The sequence below is a fragment of the Xiphophorus couchianus genome, chromosome 4, assembly GCF_001444195.1.
Source record: "Xiphophorus couchianus chromosome 4, X_couchianus-1.0, whole genome shotgun sequence".
Classification (NCBI taxonomy): Eukaryota; Metazoa; Chordata; class Actinopteri; order Cyprinodontiformes; family Poeciliidae; genus Xiphophorus; species Xiphophorus couchianus.
Window position 1 is genome coordinate 990,846 of NC_040231.1, and position 14,340 is coordinate 1,005,185.

At 45.8% G+C, this 14,340-nt stretch overlaps 1 protein-coding gene across 4 annotated transcripts; it reads right to left on the reverse strand.

Annotated features, from left to right (window-relative positions):
• Positions 1 to 3,226: 3,226 nt before the first annotated feature.
• Positions 3,227 to 13,743, reverse strand: LOC114143683 (tetraspanin-18-like). 4 transcript variants are annotated; one of them, XM_028015973.1, is made up of 9 exons: positions 13,551 to 13,743; positions 8,121 to 8,403; positions 6,728 to 6,805; positions 6,197 to 6,391; positions 5,900 to 5,974; positions 5,548 to 5,646; positions 5,273 to 5,440; positions 4,665 to 4,748; positions 3,227 to 4,147 (listed from the first exon to the last, which is right to left on the reverse strand). In XM_028015973.1, exons 3-9 carry the CDS (start codon positions 6,788 to 6,790, stop codon positions 4,100 to 4,102), a joined length of 732 nt encoding a protein of 243 aa, XP_027871774.1. In that variant the 5' UTR covers positions 6,791 to 6,805; positions 8,121 to 8,403; positions 13,551 to 13,743; the 3' UTR covers positions 3,227 to 4,099. The 4 variants fall into 4 exon arrangements, with proteins under 4 accessions (XP_027871774.1, XP_027871773.1, XP_027871772.1 ...); XM_028015972.1 differs by lacking the exon at positions 8,121 to 8,403 and adding an exon at positions 13,326 to 13,340; XM_028015971.1 differs by lacking the exon at positions 8,121 to 8,403 and having other exon boundaries at positions 13,551 to 13,740.
• Between the last annotated feature and the right edge of the window lie 597 nt (positions 13,744 to 14,340).

Genomic DNA, 14,340 nt, shown 5'->3' on the forward strand with positions numbered 1-14,340 from the left:
GACTACATCCTAACATGGTGTCAGCTATATACTAACACAGCAGAAGGAGGCTACATGCTATCTTAACCGGCTATGCTATCTTGGAGGCTACATGCTAACATGGTGGATGGAGGCTACATGCTAGCATGGCGGCTGGTGGCTACATGCTAACATGGTGGCAGCTACATGCTAACATGGCTGATGACGACTACCTTCCATCCAGGCCACATGGATGCTGAAGTCCTGCGACTCGTGGGGTTTTGCCACAGAGCAGACATGGGTCCCCAGGTCCCGGTTCTGGGCCCGCTGGACGGACAGCTGGATGCTGCCGGGTCGGTACCGCATGGCGTAGCCGGCGCTGCAGTTCTGGTACTTCCTGTGCTTGATGTAGTGGCACAGCAGCTTCCTGCGGGGGCTCGTCCAGCGCACCGTCAGCCGCTCCAGGTTCTGCCCATCCTCAAAGCCGTACGGGCAAGGCAGTGAGAGCCGCTGACCGGGCCGGCAGAACAGCTGGACTGCACCGCCTGGAGGACCAGAACCAGAACCCATCAGTAACAGCTTTAGACAAAATCTGAATTCACAGTAAACATGTTTAAAATCTTTTATAATTTGGGATAAATGTGTGAAACGTGAATAAAATACAGAATAAAAGGGACTGCAGCTCTCTGGAGCCCCCTGGAGGCTTTGAGCAAACCTGCAGCCTTCGACGAGGTTCTGGTTCCGTTCTGGGATTTAAAGTTCACTTAAACTGGGTCAAGTGGGATTTGAAGCAATCCCACAGCATGATGCCGCCACCACTGTGCTGAACAGTGGCTTCCAGCAGGGGTGTCCAAAGCGCGGTTCGGGGGCCATTTGCAGCCCCAAAGAAGCAAATCTGGCCTGGAAGCCTGGCCGGTTGATGCAGACATTTAGTCAACATCATTTACAGATAAATTACATATTCTTAAGAAATATTATGTACAAAAATAAATTCCATTTCTGAAAGATTTTTCAGAAATGTTGATCTACTTTTCTTAAATGTTACTGAATAAAAACAATCAACCCAGGAAACTTTGGGCTTTTTTAATGTTTTCTATCGATTTACACGTCTGTCTCTACAAAACCAAACTTTTCATCAAATTTAAATTAATTACTGAACAGTTAAAACTAAAGGTTTTAGACCATTTTAGTGGCTGCAGTTGTTTTCAGGTGGACAACTTCAGCCTCAAAAAGTTTGTACACCCCGCAGGGCTGTTAGTTTCTAAGCATCTGGACGTTTGTCTCGTCTGAATAGCAAAACTTTCTCCAGAAACCCAAATGGGCTTCCTGCCGGTTCTGGTGAGACCTGCTCTCCTGTTGGTTCGGCTCTGAAACCTTAAAGTATAAATCAGCTCTTAGAGCTCTGAATGGATCCTCTCTGGAGAGGAGGTCTGGTCTGGTTCTGGTTCTTTTGGACCCCAGAAACCTCCAGGCTGTTTCCTGTCAGGTGGAGGAACTCACCTTCTCCAGCCAGGCGGGACAGAACCAGTCCGAGGTACAGCGTCTGCTCCACAGCCGTCGACCACATCTGGGTCTGGTTCTGGTTCTGGTTCTAGTCGACCCGCCGGGTTAAAGTATTCACACCCCGCCTGGGAACCAGAAGGAGTCCAAACAGAGTTTCTACTTTTGCTTTCCAGCGGTGTCGCTTTCCAAGCCTCCAGCTGCAACCTGAGTCTACTGAGGAAGAGGAGGGTCAGCGTTCATCCCTGGGTTCTGGCCCAGTTCTGGCCCGGTCCGGAGCTGAGATGAGCCTCAGTCACGGGGAGTTCATCCAGCTCTGTGACTCGGCAGGTGACTGAAAATGTTTCAGTTTCTGTTCTGGTTCTGGAGACCTTCATCACCATCATCGAAATCATCAGCTGGATATACTTCCAGACATTTAAAGGGCCGGTATCATGTGTTTTACATTTTACAGCATATCAACTCTATTACCTTATAAATAGTTCTAAAAGTGCTTTTTATAAATCAAAATGACTTCCTGATTTAACTCCTTAACATTGGCCGAGTAGCAGCCCTGCAGACCGGACCCACAGAGCCTTAAAGGGCCGGTACACATTTTATCATTTTACACCACAATCAGTAACCATGTGTCCTTCCAAACATGACTTAAAGCAGATTTGTCTTCCTGATTTAACTTCTTAAAATTGGGTCTCTGTCTCTTTAAGAAGCTCCTGCTCTTCCTGAAGCTCCGCCTCCAGGAAGTCATCCCAACATGGCTCCTCTATTAAGCCTTTAATGTTTTTACCAGCGTTGCTCTGAGCAGCAGCTCCTATAATGAGCTCAGCAGCTGTTTGCTAATTGCTGCTTGCTAGTCTGAAGGAGCTGAGTGGGGGAGGAGCTGGGCCTCGGGGGTGGGGCTAGATCCCCCCAGGCGTTTAGCAGCTGAATGGTTGCCCTGGAGATTAAAATAATTCTCAAACGTAGAGGAATCAAAGCAACACATCAGGTTTGTTTCTGATTAAATTTTATAACAGGATACCGGCCCTTTAAATCTCCAGGTTTCACTGCATCATGGAAAACATGTTGAGGAAATAATCCTTCTGTTCTTTTCTTTCTGTTTTTCTCTCCTTCAGGCCTGTTCTCTGTGTCTGTAATGAAGTTTGAAATGAATTGAATCAATCAGTGAAGTTTTATTTACATTAAATTTTTTGTTTACTTCCTGTTTTAGGAAGACAAACTTCCACAGTCTGGAAAATCTGTGACGTTTGATTTCTACATTTTATTTTTATTTTCTTACAGTCAAGCTGTGAGTTAGAGCCGTTGGTGTGACGCTGCCACCTACTGGGCAGCCAAGGTAACTTCACAGAAACAGATAAGTCCTCCTGTCTAATGGAGAAAGTGGCAGCATGGTGCTGTGGGCTCCGTTCTAAAAAAAAAAAAAAAAGGAATCACCATGGCAACCCGTCACTCATTTTCTTTTTTTTTCTCCGAAGAGTTTTTGCGGCGCTGGTGGCTCGTATTTTTTCTGACAGTAGGCAAACAGGAAGGAGGGGGGGAAGACATGCGGTAAAGGTCGTCGGGACCAGGAGTCGAACCCGCGACGTCCGCGTTGAGGACTAAGGCCTCCAAACGTGGGGCGTGCTAACCCGCTGCGCCACCACAGCACTCGTCACTCATTTTCTGAACCTCTTTTTGCATATTCTTAGATATTCTTAGCCATTTTCTGTCATTTTTAAAACTAAATTGAAGTTTTATAGTAATTTTGATATTTTTTAAAGAAACAAACAGATTTCATAAAAGCAGAAAGATGAATTTATTGAACATTAATCACTGAAACATTACAGAAGAAATCATCTGATCACAGATCACTAACTCAAACATGAATCACTTGTTCACTCAAAGCAACACGGTCACAAACTGGTAGAAACAAAGAGGCAATCTGCCTCCGGCCACTAGGGGCACTGCTTCCCACCCAAGGGATGTGCAGAAACTGTGAAGCAAAAACTGAAACTATGAGTTTATGACGGATTTCAGTCAAAACTCTGATAAATATGTTTCTGTTCTCTGTTCCTGTGCGATATTAATACATACAGGATGCAGTTTGTAAAGTTACACATCCAAAAACTAACAGCAATAATTTGGGTCATAAGAGAAAAAATTGAAGTTTATTTCTTATTTTTGCCATGTTATTCAATTCTTTATGCATGTTTCAGTTTCATGCTAATTATTTAGTTCCAAAGGCAAAATTCAGATTGAAGCTAAAAGTTCAGTTTAGTTTCAGTTTAGCAAATATTTAGCTTGTAAACTAAACATGTTGCTTTCTAAATAAATATAGAAGTTTCAAAATAAATATTTAGTTAGAAAGCTAAGTGATCAGTTAGAGGCAAGCCTCAAAGTAAATATTAAGTTTTAAACTGCAACCTTTATGAATAAATTAAAATATGGTGAAATTATGACTTTGGAAAAAGAAACTCACTGTTTTCTCTCATGACAGATTAAAAAACCAAATTATTGCTGTTAGTCTTCAAACCTGAACTAAATCAAACTCATTTAGACAACTTTGAGACCAAAAGCAGAAAAACATTCAGACCAGCTTTGAGGAAGGTCAGAGAGGTCAGAGAGGAGGAGGAGGAAGAAGAGGAGGAGGAGGAGAATGAAGAGTCTACTGGATGCCTCTGAACAGACACAAGGCGAAGCCCATGGCGAAGAGCTGCAGGGAGAAACAAACATGGAGTCAGAACTGAACCATCTGTAGGTTCATGTTGATGCTCAGACCTTTCAAAATAAAACACATTTACAAAACTAGAAATATGAAAATATATCCCATATAATCCATTTTATTAGTGAGGAGCTGATGAAGCCAACAGCTGGAGATGTTATGGAAAATGTTCATCTGTGTTTTATCCTGATAAATATGAAATTTATTTATTATTTTGCTGTTTCAGGAAACAAACCAGATAAATTAATCAGACACAGCGTCTATAAAAATATTAATTACACTAGATCACTGGATAATAGAGGATATTTAAATGTATTTATGTATAATTGCCAATTGTATAATTATCTTATTATTTTTATCAAACTTAATTTTAGTTTCTGTTTTATTGTTTATCTATCTATCTATCTATCTATCTATCTATCTATCTATCTATCTATCTATCTATCTATCTGTTTTCAGCAGCTGTTTGTGTCCAGATGTTTGAAGGAAACATAAAACTCTGAGTTACTTCGATGGTCAGCACGCCGATGGTCAGCGCTCCTGCAGCGTAGATGTACGTCTCAAAGTATTCCACCAAGGCCGAGTAGCAGCCCTGCAGACCGGACACACAGAGCCTTAAAGGGCCGGTACCATCGGTTCCACAGCCACATTTTATCATTTTACAGTACAATCAGTAACCATGTGTCCTTCCAAACATGACTTAAAGCAGATTTGTCTTCCTGATTTAATATTTACAAATTGGGTCTCTGTCTCTTTAAGAAGCTCCTGCTCTTCCTGAAGCTCCGCCTCCAGGAAGTCATCCCAACACAGCTCCTCTATTAAGCCTTTAATGTTTTTACCAGCGTTGCTCTGAGCAGCAGCTCCTATAATGAGCTCAGCAGCTGTTTGCTAATTGCTGCTTGCTAGTCTGAAGGAGCTGAGTGGGGGAGGAGCTGCGCCTCGGAGGCGGGGCTAGGTCCACCCAGGGGTTTAGCAGCTGAATGGTTGCCATGGAGATTGAAGGATTTACTGCAGGTTTGCTTTGATGATGAAACTTTATAACATGATGGAAAGATCGACACCGGCCCTTTAAATCGCTCCAGTTTAATCCTGCGACGCCACAGTTCTTCCTCAGACCTTGCTGTGCCGGAACGCCATGCCGCCGCTGACGCACTGCTCAATGCCGCCCTCGCCCAGGTGGCCGTCACCCTGGCAACAGGCCTCAGGAAGCAGCTGGTTGGGGTGGAGCAGCCGGAACAGGCTCTGCTGGAAGTCATCGGGGCCGCTGGCGCCGCAGCACTCCAGCTGGAGGAGGAAGAAGAAGAAGATGAAGACAGCTGGCGGCGGGGCGGCGGGGCGGCGGGGTGGCGGGGTGGCGGGGCGGCGGGGTGGCGGGGTGGCGGGCGACTCACCGTGGTCATAATGACGTTCCAGGTGGACGTAAAGACATCGCTGTTGTTCCGGCCCTGGTAGTGGCGTTTCAGTTCCCGGCTGAAGTACTCTCTGCTTAACTGGACCGAACACACACAGAACCGGGTCAGAACCAGACCGGACTCTCACTACACGTCTACAACTGGTACCAGTTTACAGAAAAACCAACACAGAGGTAAAAAAAATACTTCATCAAACAGCTGGACACTAAAACCAGTATGATTCAAAAACCCAAACCAAAACCAGTCTAAACCAGTCAAACACAACTAATCCAGTTTTCAGACCCGGTTTGATACTCAGTGGTTCTTCTGCTGATCCAGAATCAGAACTCACGTTCTCCCTAAAGAGGAAGGTCAAGATGGCCGCCGCCAGCTCCGCCAGGAAGATGAAGAGGATGAGCATGAAGAACTGAGAAGGCAAGACGGAACGGTTAGTAGAACCGGTCCAGTAGAACAGGTAGAACCGACTCAGTAGAAATGGGTCCAGTAGAACTGGTCCAGTAGAACCGGCCCAGTATAACTGGTAGAACCGGCCCAGTAGAACCGGATCCAGTAGAACCAGTAGAACCGGCCCAGTAGAAACGGTCCAGTAGAACCAGTAGAACCGGCCCAGTAGGACTTCCTGTCTCACCAGCAGCAGCAGACAGCGGTTCTCCCGGACGGCGCCGCAGCAGCCCAGGAAGCCCAGCAGGAACAGCAGCCCGCCCAGAACCAGAACCACGGAGACGCCGGTGACCAGCAGGGGGCTCACTGCCACCGCCTCCCTGAAGCCCAGCGGGTCGACCGACACCCAGACGCCCACGGCCAGCAGGACGGAGCCGCCCAGCTGCAGCAACAGGCGGGGGAGGGGAGAGGTCAGAACCGCTTCAGTCATAAATACATTATTAATAGAAAATAAACACTCCAAGTCATAAAAGTAAGAAAAGTAAAATAAATATTTTAAAATTATTTTTAATAGGCAGCTTATTTAGTCAATCACTGTTATTTAGTTATTGATATATTCATTAATGAATTTCATAATATTCATAATATTTCATGGACTTTTATTGTCTGGATTTATTTCCTGTTCTATTGAAAAGAGGGGCGGGGCTATGTTAGGGGCGGGGCTATGTTAGGGGCGGGGCTTAACCTCTGAATGATGAGAAGTAAAATCTGAACTCACAAAGATGAAGAAGTTGAAGACGAACATGAGATATTTGATGCAGCTCAGGCAGTCGCCCTCCATGGCCACAAGCTCTTCCTGTTTGGACCCAACAGAACCACAGTCAGACCGGAACCAAAACTAGAACCAGAACCAGAAGCAGTACGAGAACCAGAACCAGGACCAGGATCAGGAACAGGACCAGAATAAGAACCAGAACCGGGACCAAAACCAGAACCAGAACTGGGATTGGGAGCTGAACCAGAGAAAGAACCAGGACCGGAACAGTTCTGGCCAGGTTCTGTTTGGTGATGCGTTCACTGACTCTTTCATCTCCAGACGTTGTTTACGTCCGATTCTTCTTCTTCTGCTGATTATGTAAAAGTCAGAAAAATGCGACGTTCAGAAAATGCTCTGAAAACCATCGGGTTTGGTTCTACATGTGGAAGAGGAACAGGTTGGATGTTTTGGGTTAAAATATCAGAACCAGGTCGTTTTGTTGTGTGGATTTAACTGAACCGGACAGGATGACACAGGCCTGCCGCACTGTTCAGGTTTTATCTGGTAAAAGTATTTTCTCCACTGAGGAACAGAATGACATGTGGAATAATTTTTACCTCTGACGATAAAAATCTGAGATAAAAATCAAAGTCCAACCGGACCGGAACCAGAACCTGGGCTGGTACTGGACCTGAAGGCGTGAAGTTCTGCTGAGGCTCGGCGCTGAGACGGGGACAGACTGTCCCTGCTGGACGTGTTGGTGTGAAGGGACCAGCTGGTGTTTACTGGACTACAGCCGCCCGCAGAGTGCTGCTGCTTATCATTGCTGACATCATCGCTGACATCATCGCTGACATCATCGCAGCAACGCCAGACATCTAAACATCCAAACGCCAGAACAGAACCTGAGGCTGATTCATGGTCAGCAGAGGGCAGAGGTCAGCGGGGGTCAGGGTTTGGGTGGAGGTCAGGGGCTCAACGGGGGTCAGAGGTCATCGAAGGTCAGAGGTCAGCGGGGGTCAGAGGCAGTGATTTTCTGTGACATTCTGGGTCCTGACAAACCAGGTCAGAATGTCCCGGGTTGTGAATTCTGCAGATTTCCGACCCAAACCTTCGTTTGGGAGCCATTTCTGCTGCTAGCGCTAGGCTAGCAGGTTAGCTTTGGTTGTATTTACCCAGAATGCCCTGCGCTGTAGTCCACTTCCTGCTTTTGGAGCGGGCTCCGTTCTGCTTGGCGTTCACATTCAAACCAAACCAGAGTTCACTTCAACAGAACCCAGACCGAGGTCTGGAGGACCAGAGGTCAGAGGTCGACTAGCATTCACACCAAGCGGACCGGACTTTATAGCAAACGGACTGGAGTCGGGTTGAAGCGGATCGAACTGTGACGGTGGGAATGTAAACAATGTCAGACCTGAGATCAGTGGAGAACCTGCGGGCCGAGCTGAGCGGAACCAGAACTCCGGACCGGTACAGGAGTCCGGCTGCGCTTGGGGAACACCTGGACCTGCAGCTCTTCTCTCCAACTGAAAACTTTTCAGTCTCTTTGTGGGCAAAGTAGAGGTGAGTCGAAATGCGGAGCTTCAAAGTGTGGGCGTTTCCATGGCAACGGCTAGGACGCTGCAGCAGGACGCTCGGCCGTGGGAAACGCTGACTCACCGTGTGACTCACGGCGCTCTTGTTTTCTGATCGCTTGTCTGAAGAAGCGGAGAAAAGCAGAAGGAGCGAAGCGTGACTCACAGGATGACAGCGAGGAGCCGCAGATCCTCCGGTTCTGACCCGCTTCACAAACCTCACAGCGCCGGCGGGTCAGGAGCCCGGGCTGAGTCAGAACCACGCTGCAACACGAAGCAACAAGCAGCAACACGAAGCAACACGGAGCAACAAGCAGCAACACGGAGCAACAAGCAGCAACACGCAGCAACAAGCAGCAACACGGAGCAACAAGCAGCAACACAAAGCAACAAGCAGCAACACGGAGCAACAAGCAGCAACAAGCAGCAACACAAAGCAACACAAAGCAACAAGCAGCAACACAAAGCAACAAGCAGCAACACAAAGCAACAAGCAGCAAAAAGCAGCAACACAAAGCAACACGGAGCAACAAGCAGCAACACGGAGCAACAAGCAGCAACACGAAGCAACACGGAGCAACAAGCAGCAACACGGAGCAACAAGCAGCAACACGAAGCAACACGGAGCAACAAGCAGCAACAAGCAGCAACACGGAGCAACAAGCAGCAACACGCAGCAACAAGCAGCAACACGGAGCAACAAGCAGCAACACGGAGCAACAAGCAGCAACACGCAGCAACAAGCAGCAACACGGAGCAACAAGCAGCAACACAAAGCAACAAGCAGCAACACGGAGCAACAAGCAGCAACAAGCAGCAACACAAAGCAACACAAAGCAACAAGCAGCAACACAAAGCAACAAGCAGCAACACAAAGCAACAAGCAGCAACACGGAGCAACAAGCAGCAACACGAAGCAACACGGAGCAACAAGCAGCAACACGGAGCAACAAGCAGCAACACGAAGCAACACGGAGCAACAAGCAGCAACAAGCAGCAACACGGAGCAACAAGCAGCAACACGCAGCAACAAGCAGCAACACGGAGCAACAAGCAGCAACACGGAGCAACAAGCAGCAACACGCAGCAACAAGCAGCAACACGGAGCAACAAGCAGCAACACGGAGCAACAAGCAGCAACACAAAGCAACAAGCAGCAACACGGAGCAACAAGCAGCAACAAGCAGCAACACAAAGCAACACGAAGCAACAAGCAGCAACACAAAGCAACAAGCAGCAACACAAAGCAACAAGCAGCAAAAAGCAGCAACACGAAGCAACACGGAGCAACAAGCAGCAACACGGAGCAACAAGCAGCAACACGAAGCAACACGGAGCAACAAGCAGCAACACGGAGCAACAAGCAGCAACACGAAGCAACACGGAGCAACAAGCAGCAACAAGCAGCAACACGGAGCAACAAGCAGCAACACGGAGCAACAAGCAGCAACACGGAGCAACAAGCAGCAACACGGAGCAACAAGCAGCAACACAAAGCAACAAGCAGCAACACGGAGCAACAAGCAGCAACACAAAGCAACAAGCAGCAACACGGAGCAACAAGCAGCAACAAGCAGCAACACAAAGCAACACGAAGCAACAAGCAGCAACACAAAGCAACAAGCAGCAAAAAGCAGCAACACGAAGCAACAAGCAGCAAAAAGCAGCAACAAGCAGCAACACGGAGCAACAAGCAGCAACACGGAGCAACAAGCAGCAACACGCAGCAACAAGCAGCAACACGGAGCAACAAGCAGCAACACGGAGCAACAAGCAGCAACACGCAGCAACAAGCAGCAACACGGAGCAACAAGCAGCAACACAAAGCAACAAGCAGCAACACGGAGCAACAAGCAGCAACAAGCAGCAACACAAAGCAACACGAAGCAACAAGCAGCAACACAAAGCAACAAGCAGCAACACAAAGCAACAAGCAGCAAAAAGCAGCAACACGAAGCAACACGGAGCAACAAGCAGCAACACGGAGCAACAAGCAGCAACACGAAGCAACACGGAGCAACAAGCAGCAACACGGAGCAACAAGCAGCAACACGAAGCAACACGGAGCAACAAGCAGCAACAAGCAGCAACACGGAGCAACAAGCAGCAACACGCAGCAACAAGCAGCAACACGGAGCAACAAGCAGCAACACGGAGCAACAAGCAGCAACACGGAGCAACAAGCAGCAACACAAAGCAACAAGCAGCAACACGGAGCAACAAGCAGCAACACAAAGCAACAAGCAGCAACACGGAGCAACAAGCAGCAACAAGCAGCAACACAAAGCAACACGAAGCAACAAGCAGCAACACAAAGCAACAAGCAGCAAAAAGCAGCAACACGAAGCAACAAGCAGCAAAAAGCAGCAACAAGCAGCAACACAAAGCAACACGAAGCAACACGGAGCAACAAGCAGAAACACGGAGCAACAAGCAGCAACACGAAGCAACAAGCAGCAACAAGCAGCAACACAAAGCAACACGAAGCAACAAGCAGCAACAAGCAGCAACACGAAGCAACAAGCAGCAACACGAAGCAACACGAAGCAACAAGCAGCAAAAAGCAGCAACACGAAGCAACAAGCAGCAAAAAGCAGCAACACGGAGCAACAAGCAGCAACACAAAGCAACAAGCAGCAACACGGAGCAACAAGCAGCAACACGGAGCAAAAAGCAGCAACACGAAGCAACACGGAGCAACAAGCAGCAATAAGAAGCAACAAGCAGCAACACCAGAGGTAAAATATTTACAAAGCAGAGCAGATCGTAAAACTACTGAACAACGGAGGATTTGTGCCACAAACTACGGAACAAACTGACAACGGCGAATCGTGCTGTAAACACAAAATACACAGAAAACAGTTAAAATTACAGAAATCCACGTGGGACATATATCAGTTCTTTTACTGTGCATATGGCTAAAAATTTCTGCAAAAAATGCTGGTTTGTGGCTTAAACCAGCAGAAAATAATTTCGACGTTCAAAACAGCGTTCAGTGACCAACATAAATGTTGGAATTTTGCAGCTGTTTTGAGTAGATTTTTGTCGTATTTTACATCCATTATTTTGGCATGACTTTTTAGCCAGATGGTAAATGTTTGGCAATCATGGCTCTCCATATAAAACACACAGAAAACTTCAAATTGAGCTGCAAACGCATGAATGACGCAAACTCCAACTCACCAAAGACAAAAGCAAGTGAAAACGTTGCCATCACCATGAGATAAAATGTTGCAAAAACAAACAAGAAGTTTAAAAAGCTGCAACTGGATCCAGAAACAGAGGAAGTCCTCCAGGCCACCAGGGGGCGCCCAGACCCTCACTGAAGACGGGACGCCCAGGAGAAAGGAGTGAGGCTTTGTGTTTTACTGAAGGACATTTTTCAGCTCTGATGTGTTTAAAGACCATGGGAAAAAATAAAATCCTCACCTGCTGGCCTCTGGTTCAACAAAAACCCAGTAAAACAATTCTAACTGTTCCTTTAAACGGAACCGATTCGGCCCAAATAAGAGGATCCAGAACCAGACAGCAGAAACCCCAGAGATACAGACGAATTATTGATTATAAATGATTGATTTCAAAACATAAATTCAAGTGAATGAAGCGATGGGAACAGCAGACGGGAGGAAGAGGAGGAAGAGGAGGAAGAGGAGGAAGGTCGTTATCTGCTGATTAATTGAACATGACCCGGATCCTCCGACCCGCAGAGGGCTCCCTCTGGTTCTAACCCGATTACAGTTACTCTAACTCAGTTACACAGCAGATGGTGTGGGGCACCTCCAGGAACACTGGTGACCTTTGACCTCTTCAAGTTAGAGCAGAGAAACCGGTTCTGATTCATTCAGAACCGACCGACAGCACACAGAACCTGTTCTGTTCTGATTCAGGTACAGAATGTTCTCTGCTACAGTAATCAGATTACAGCAGAACCAGATCTAGAGATGATGAATTCTCCATCATGTTTAAGTCGTTTGGGTCGGATCGGACCAACTGGTTCTGACCTGCGATCCGAACTGAAAGCAATTAAAAAGGCTTTGAAACGGGAAAGTCCCACTTTTCCTGCTCCATAAACGCACCATCATGGGCTTCAAGCCGCGGCTCCAGAGCCCTGTGTGGCCCCTGGACTCACGTTTTGTGGCCCCTGACTGAAAGTCAAGAAGGATAGAAATTTGGCGCCATGCACAGGAAGTTGATTTAAATGAAGACTTTAAGTTTAATTTTGGTGAAATTGTTACAAATTAAAATGTTATTAACAGAAAATATTTCCTGCCAGGTTCACGTCTAACTTATGACTTAAAATCCACAAATTTCTGCAACCAAATCTGCTTTCAGTCATTTGTGAAACTTTTTATGTTTCAATTTTTCACTTTAATTCATTAAACCTTTATAAAAACCGGAAGTATTTTCACAGAGAGAGACCTAAATTATGCTTTTATTTCTCAAAATTCACCAAATCTTTTTTTGTTTTCAATTGAAACCTAAAAAACTAAAAAGCTTTTAGTAAAGCAAACCTGCAAAAACTTCTTAAAGTTTTGGATCTACAATAATCGATACATTTCTGCCTAGTTAAAACCACGGCGGCTTCATTTATTTTTCTGGCCTGTAATCTTTTGGTTTGACTGATTTTTCTCTGCTGATCTGCACTGAACTTCATTTTCTATCAAAGCATCTAAAACATTTTTCAGTTTATTTTTGTTGCTTCTGGATCACAGAAAATGAAAACCCAACATCCAGTCCAGTTTGCTCTGGGTTCTGGTCGGTTCCTGGACTCGGCTCCCGGTTTGGGCTCTTTTTGCTTTAAAGGTCCAGAACCTTCAGGCCATCTAGGTCGTTGGTTCTGGTGATTCTGGATGGCCACTGATGTTTACAGAACCAGAGATTATATAAACATTTTATTCAAAGGGATCACAAAAGTAAAACCCAACATCCGGTTTGGAATAGAGTTGATTCCACATCAACTCTATTTTAATTCAGCTAATTTACAAAAAAAGAGATAAAACCCAAAACTGATCAGAGAAATAAGCTGTAAATCAGTTTGTACTTACAAAGTTTCTGCTCGTCTTAAAGCAACAATCAGGAAAACCAAATATTTAGTCTTCATTTATAGCAGCTGAACATTGACTGCAACAAACTGAATTTAATGAAAGTTAAACTCAGTTCAGCATAAATAACTTTCTTCACTATTTGAATCTCTAACAGCTAAAATATGATTAATATCCATTTATACCTCAACACGCCTCCTGCTGATAAAGATAATGAACCGAACTCACCGGGTTTCTGGATCCGAACCGGATTTTTCCGAGTTCTTCAAACGAACTCGAGTGTTTCCGAGAAAAGCCGAGCGACCAGGTGAAGAGTCCGGCAGCAGCCGCTCCGCTGAGGGCTCGATCCGCGGTGAGTGGCGACGACGCGCCGCTGAACGAACCGACAAGAGACCAGAGCCGCTTCCGGTTGGCTCTTCAGAATAAAAGCACCACGGATGTTTATCACCAGCTTCCTGTGGGGCTGCTAAATATGGGGAGGCGTTTTATTCAAATGAATTCAATAAATAAATAAATACCATCCATCCATCCATCCATCCATTGTCTGTTCACCCTTGTCCCTAATGGGGTCGGGAGGGTTGCTGGTGCCCATCTCCAGCTACGTTCCGGGCGAGAGGCGGGGTACACCCTGGACAGGTCGCCAGTCTGTCGCAGGGCATAAATAAATACACCAAATAAATAAATATCTGCGTATTAGCTCCATAAATATGCTCTTGATAAAACAGAAGAAAAATACATGTAAAAACAAACCATTAACGATGGGCTTATTTAGTCAATTTCATCAATTGTGATTTTATTTCAAGACTATTTTATGCATTTCCTGATGTATTCATTTCAAAATGTTTTTATTTTTATGTTGACTTTTATTTTGTAAGGCTACTTAGAAAAGTCCACCTCATTTAAATAGAACATGGAATAAAAAAAATCTGATATAAAAACGGATTTAAACAAATAAAAGTCCACAGAAATAAGTGTCAGAATAAAACATGAAGAAAAAATATATAAATAAAAAACAGCA

Coding starts and splice junctions, on each gene's coding strand:
- LOC114143683 (XM_028015973.1), bottom strand. CDS start 6,790: ATGGAGGGCGACTGCCTGAGCTGCATCAAATATCTCATGTTCGTCTTC. Junction 5,975..6,196: donor ACCGCTGTCTGCTGCTGCTG/GTGAGACAGGAA, acceptor TTGCCTTCTCAG/TTCTTCATGCTCATCCTCTT. Junction 4,148..4,664: donor TCGGCGTGCTGACCATCGAA/GTAACTCAGAGT, acceptor TTCTCCCTGCAG/CTCTTCGCCATGGGCTTCGC.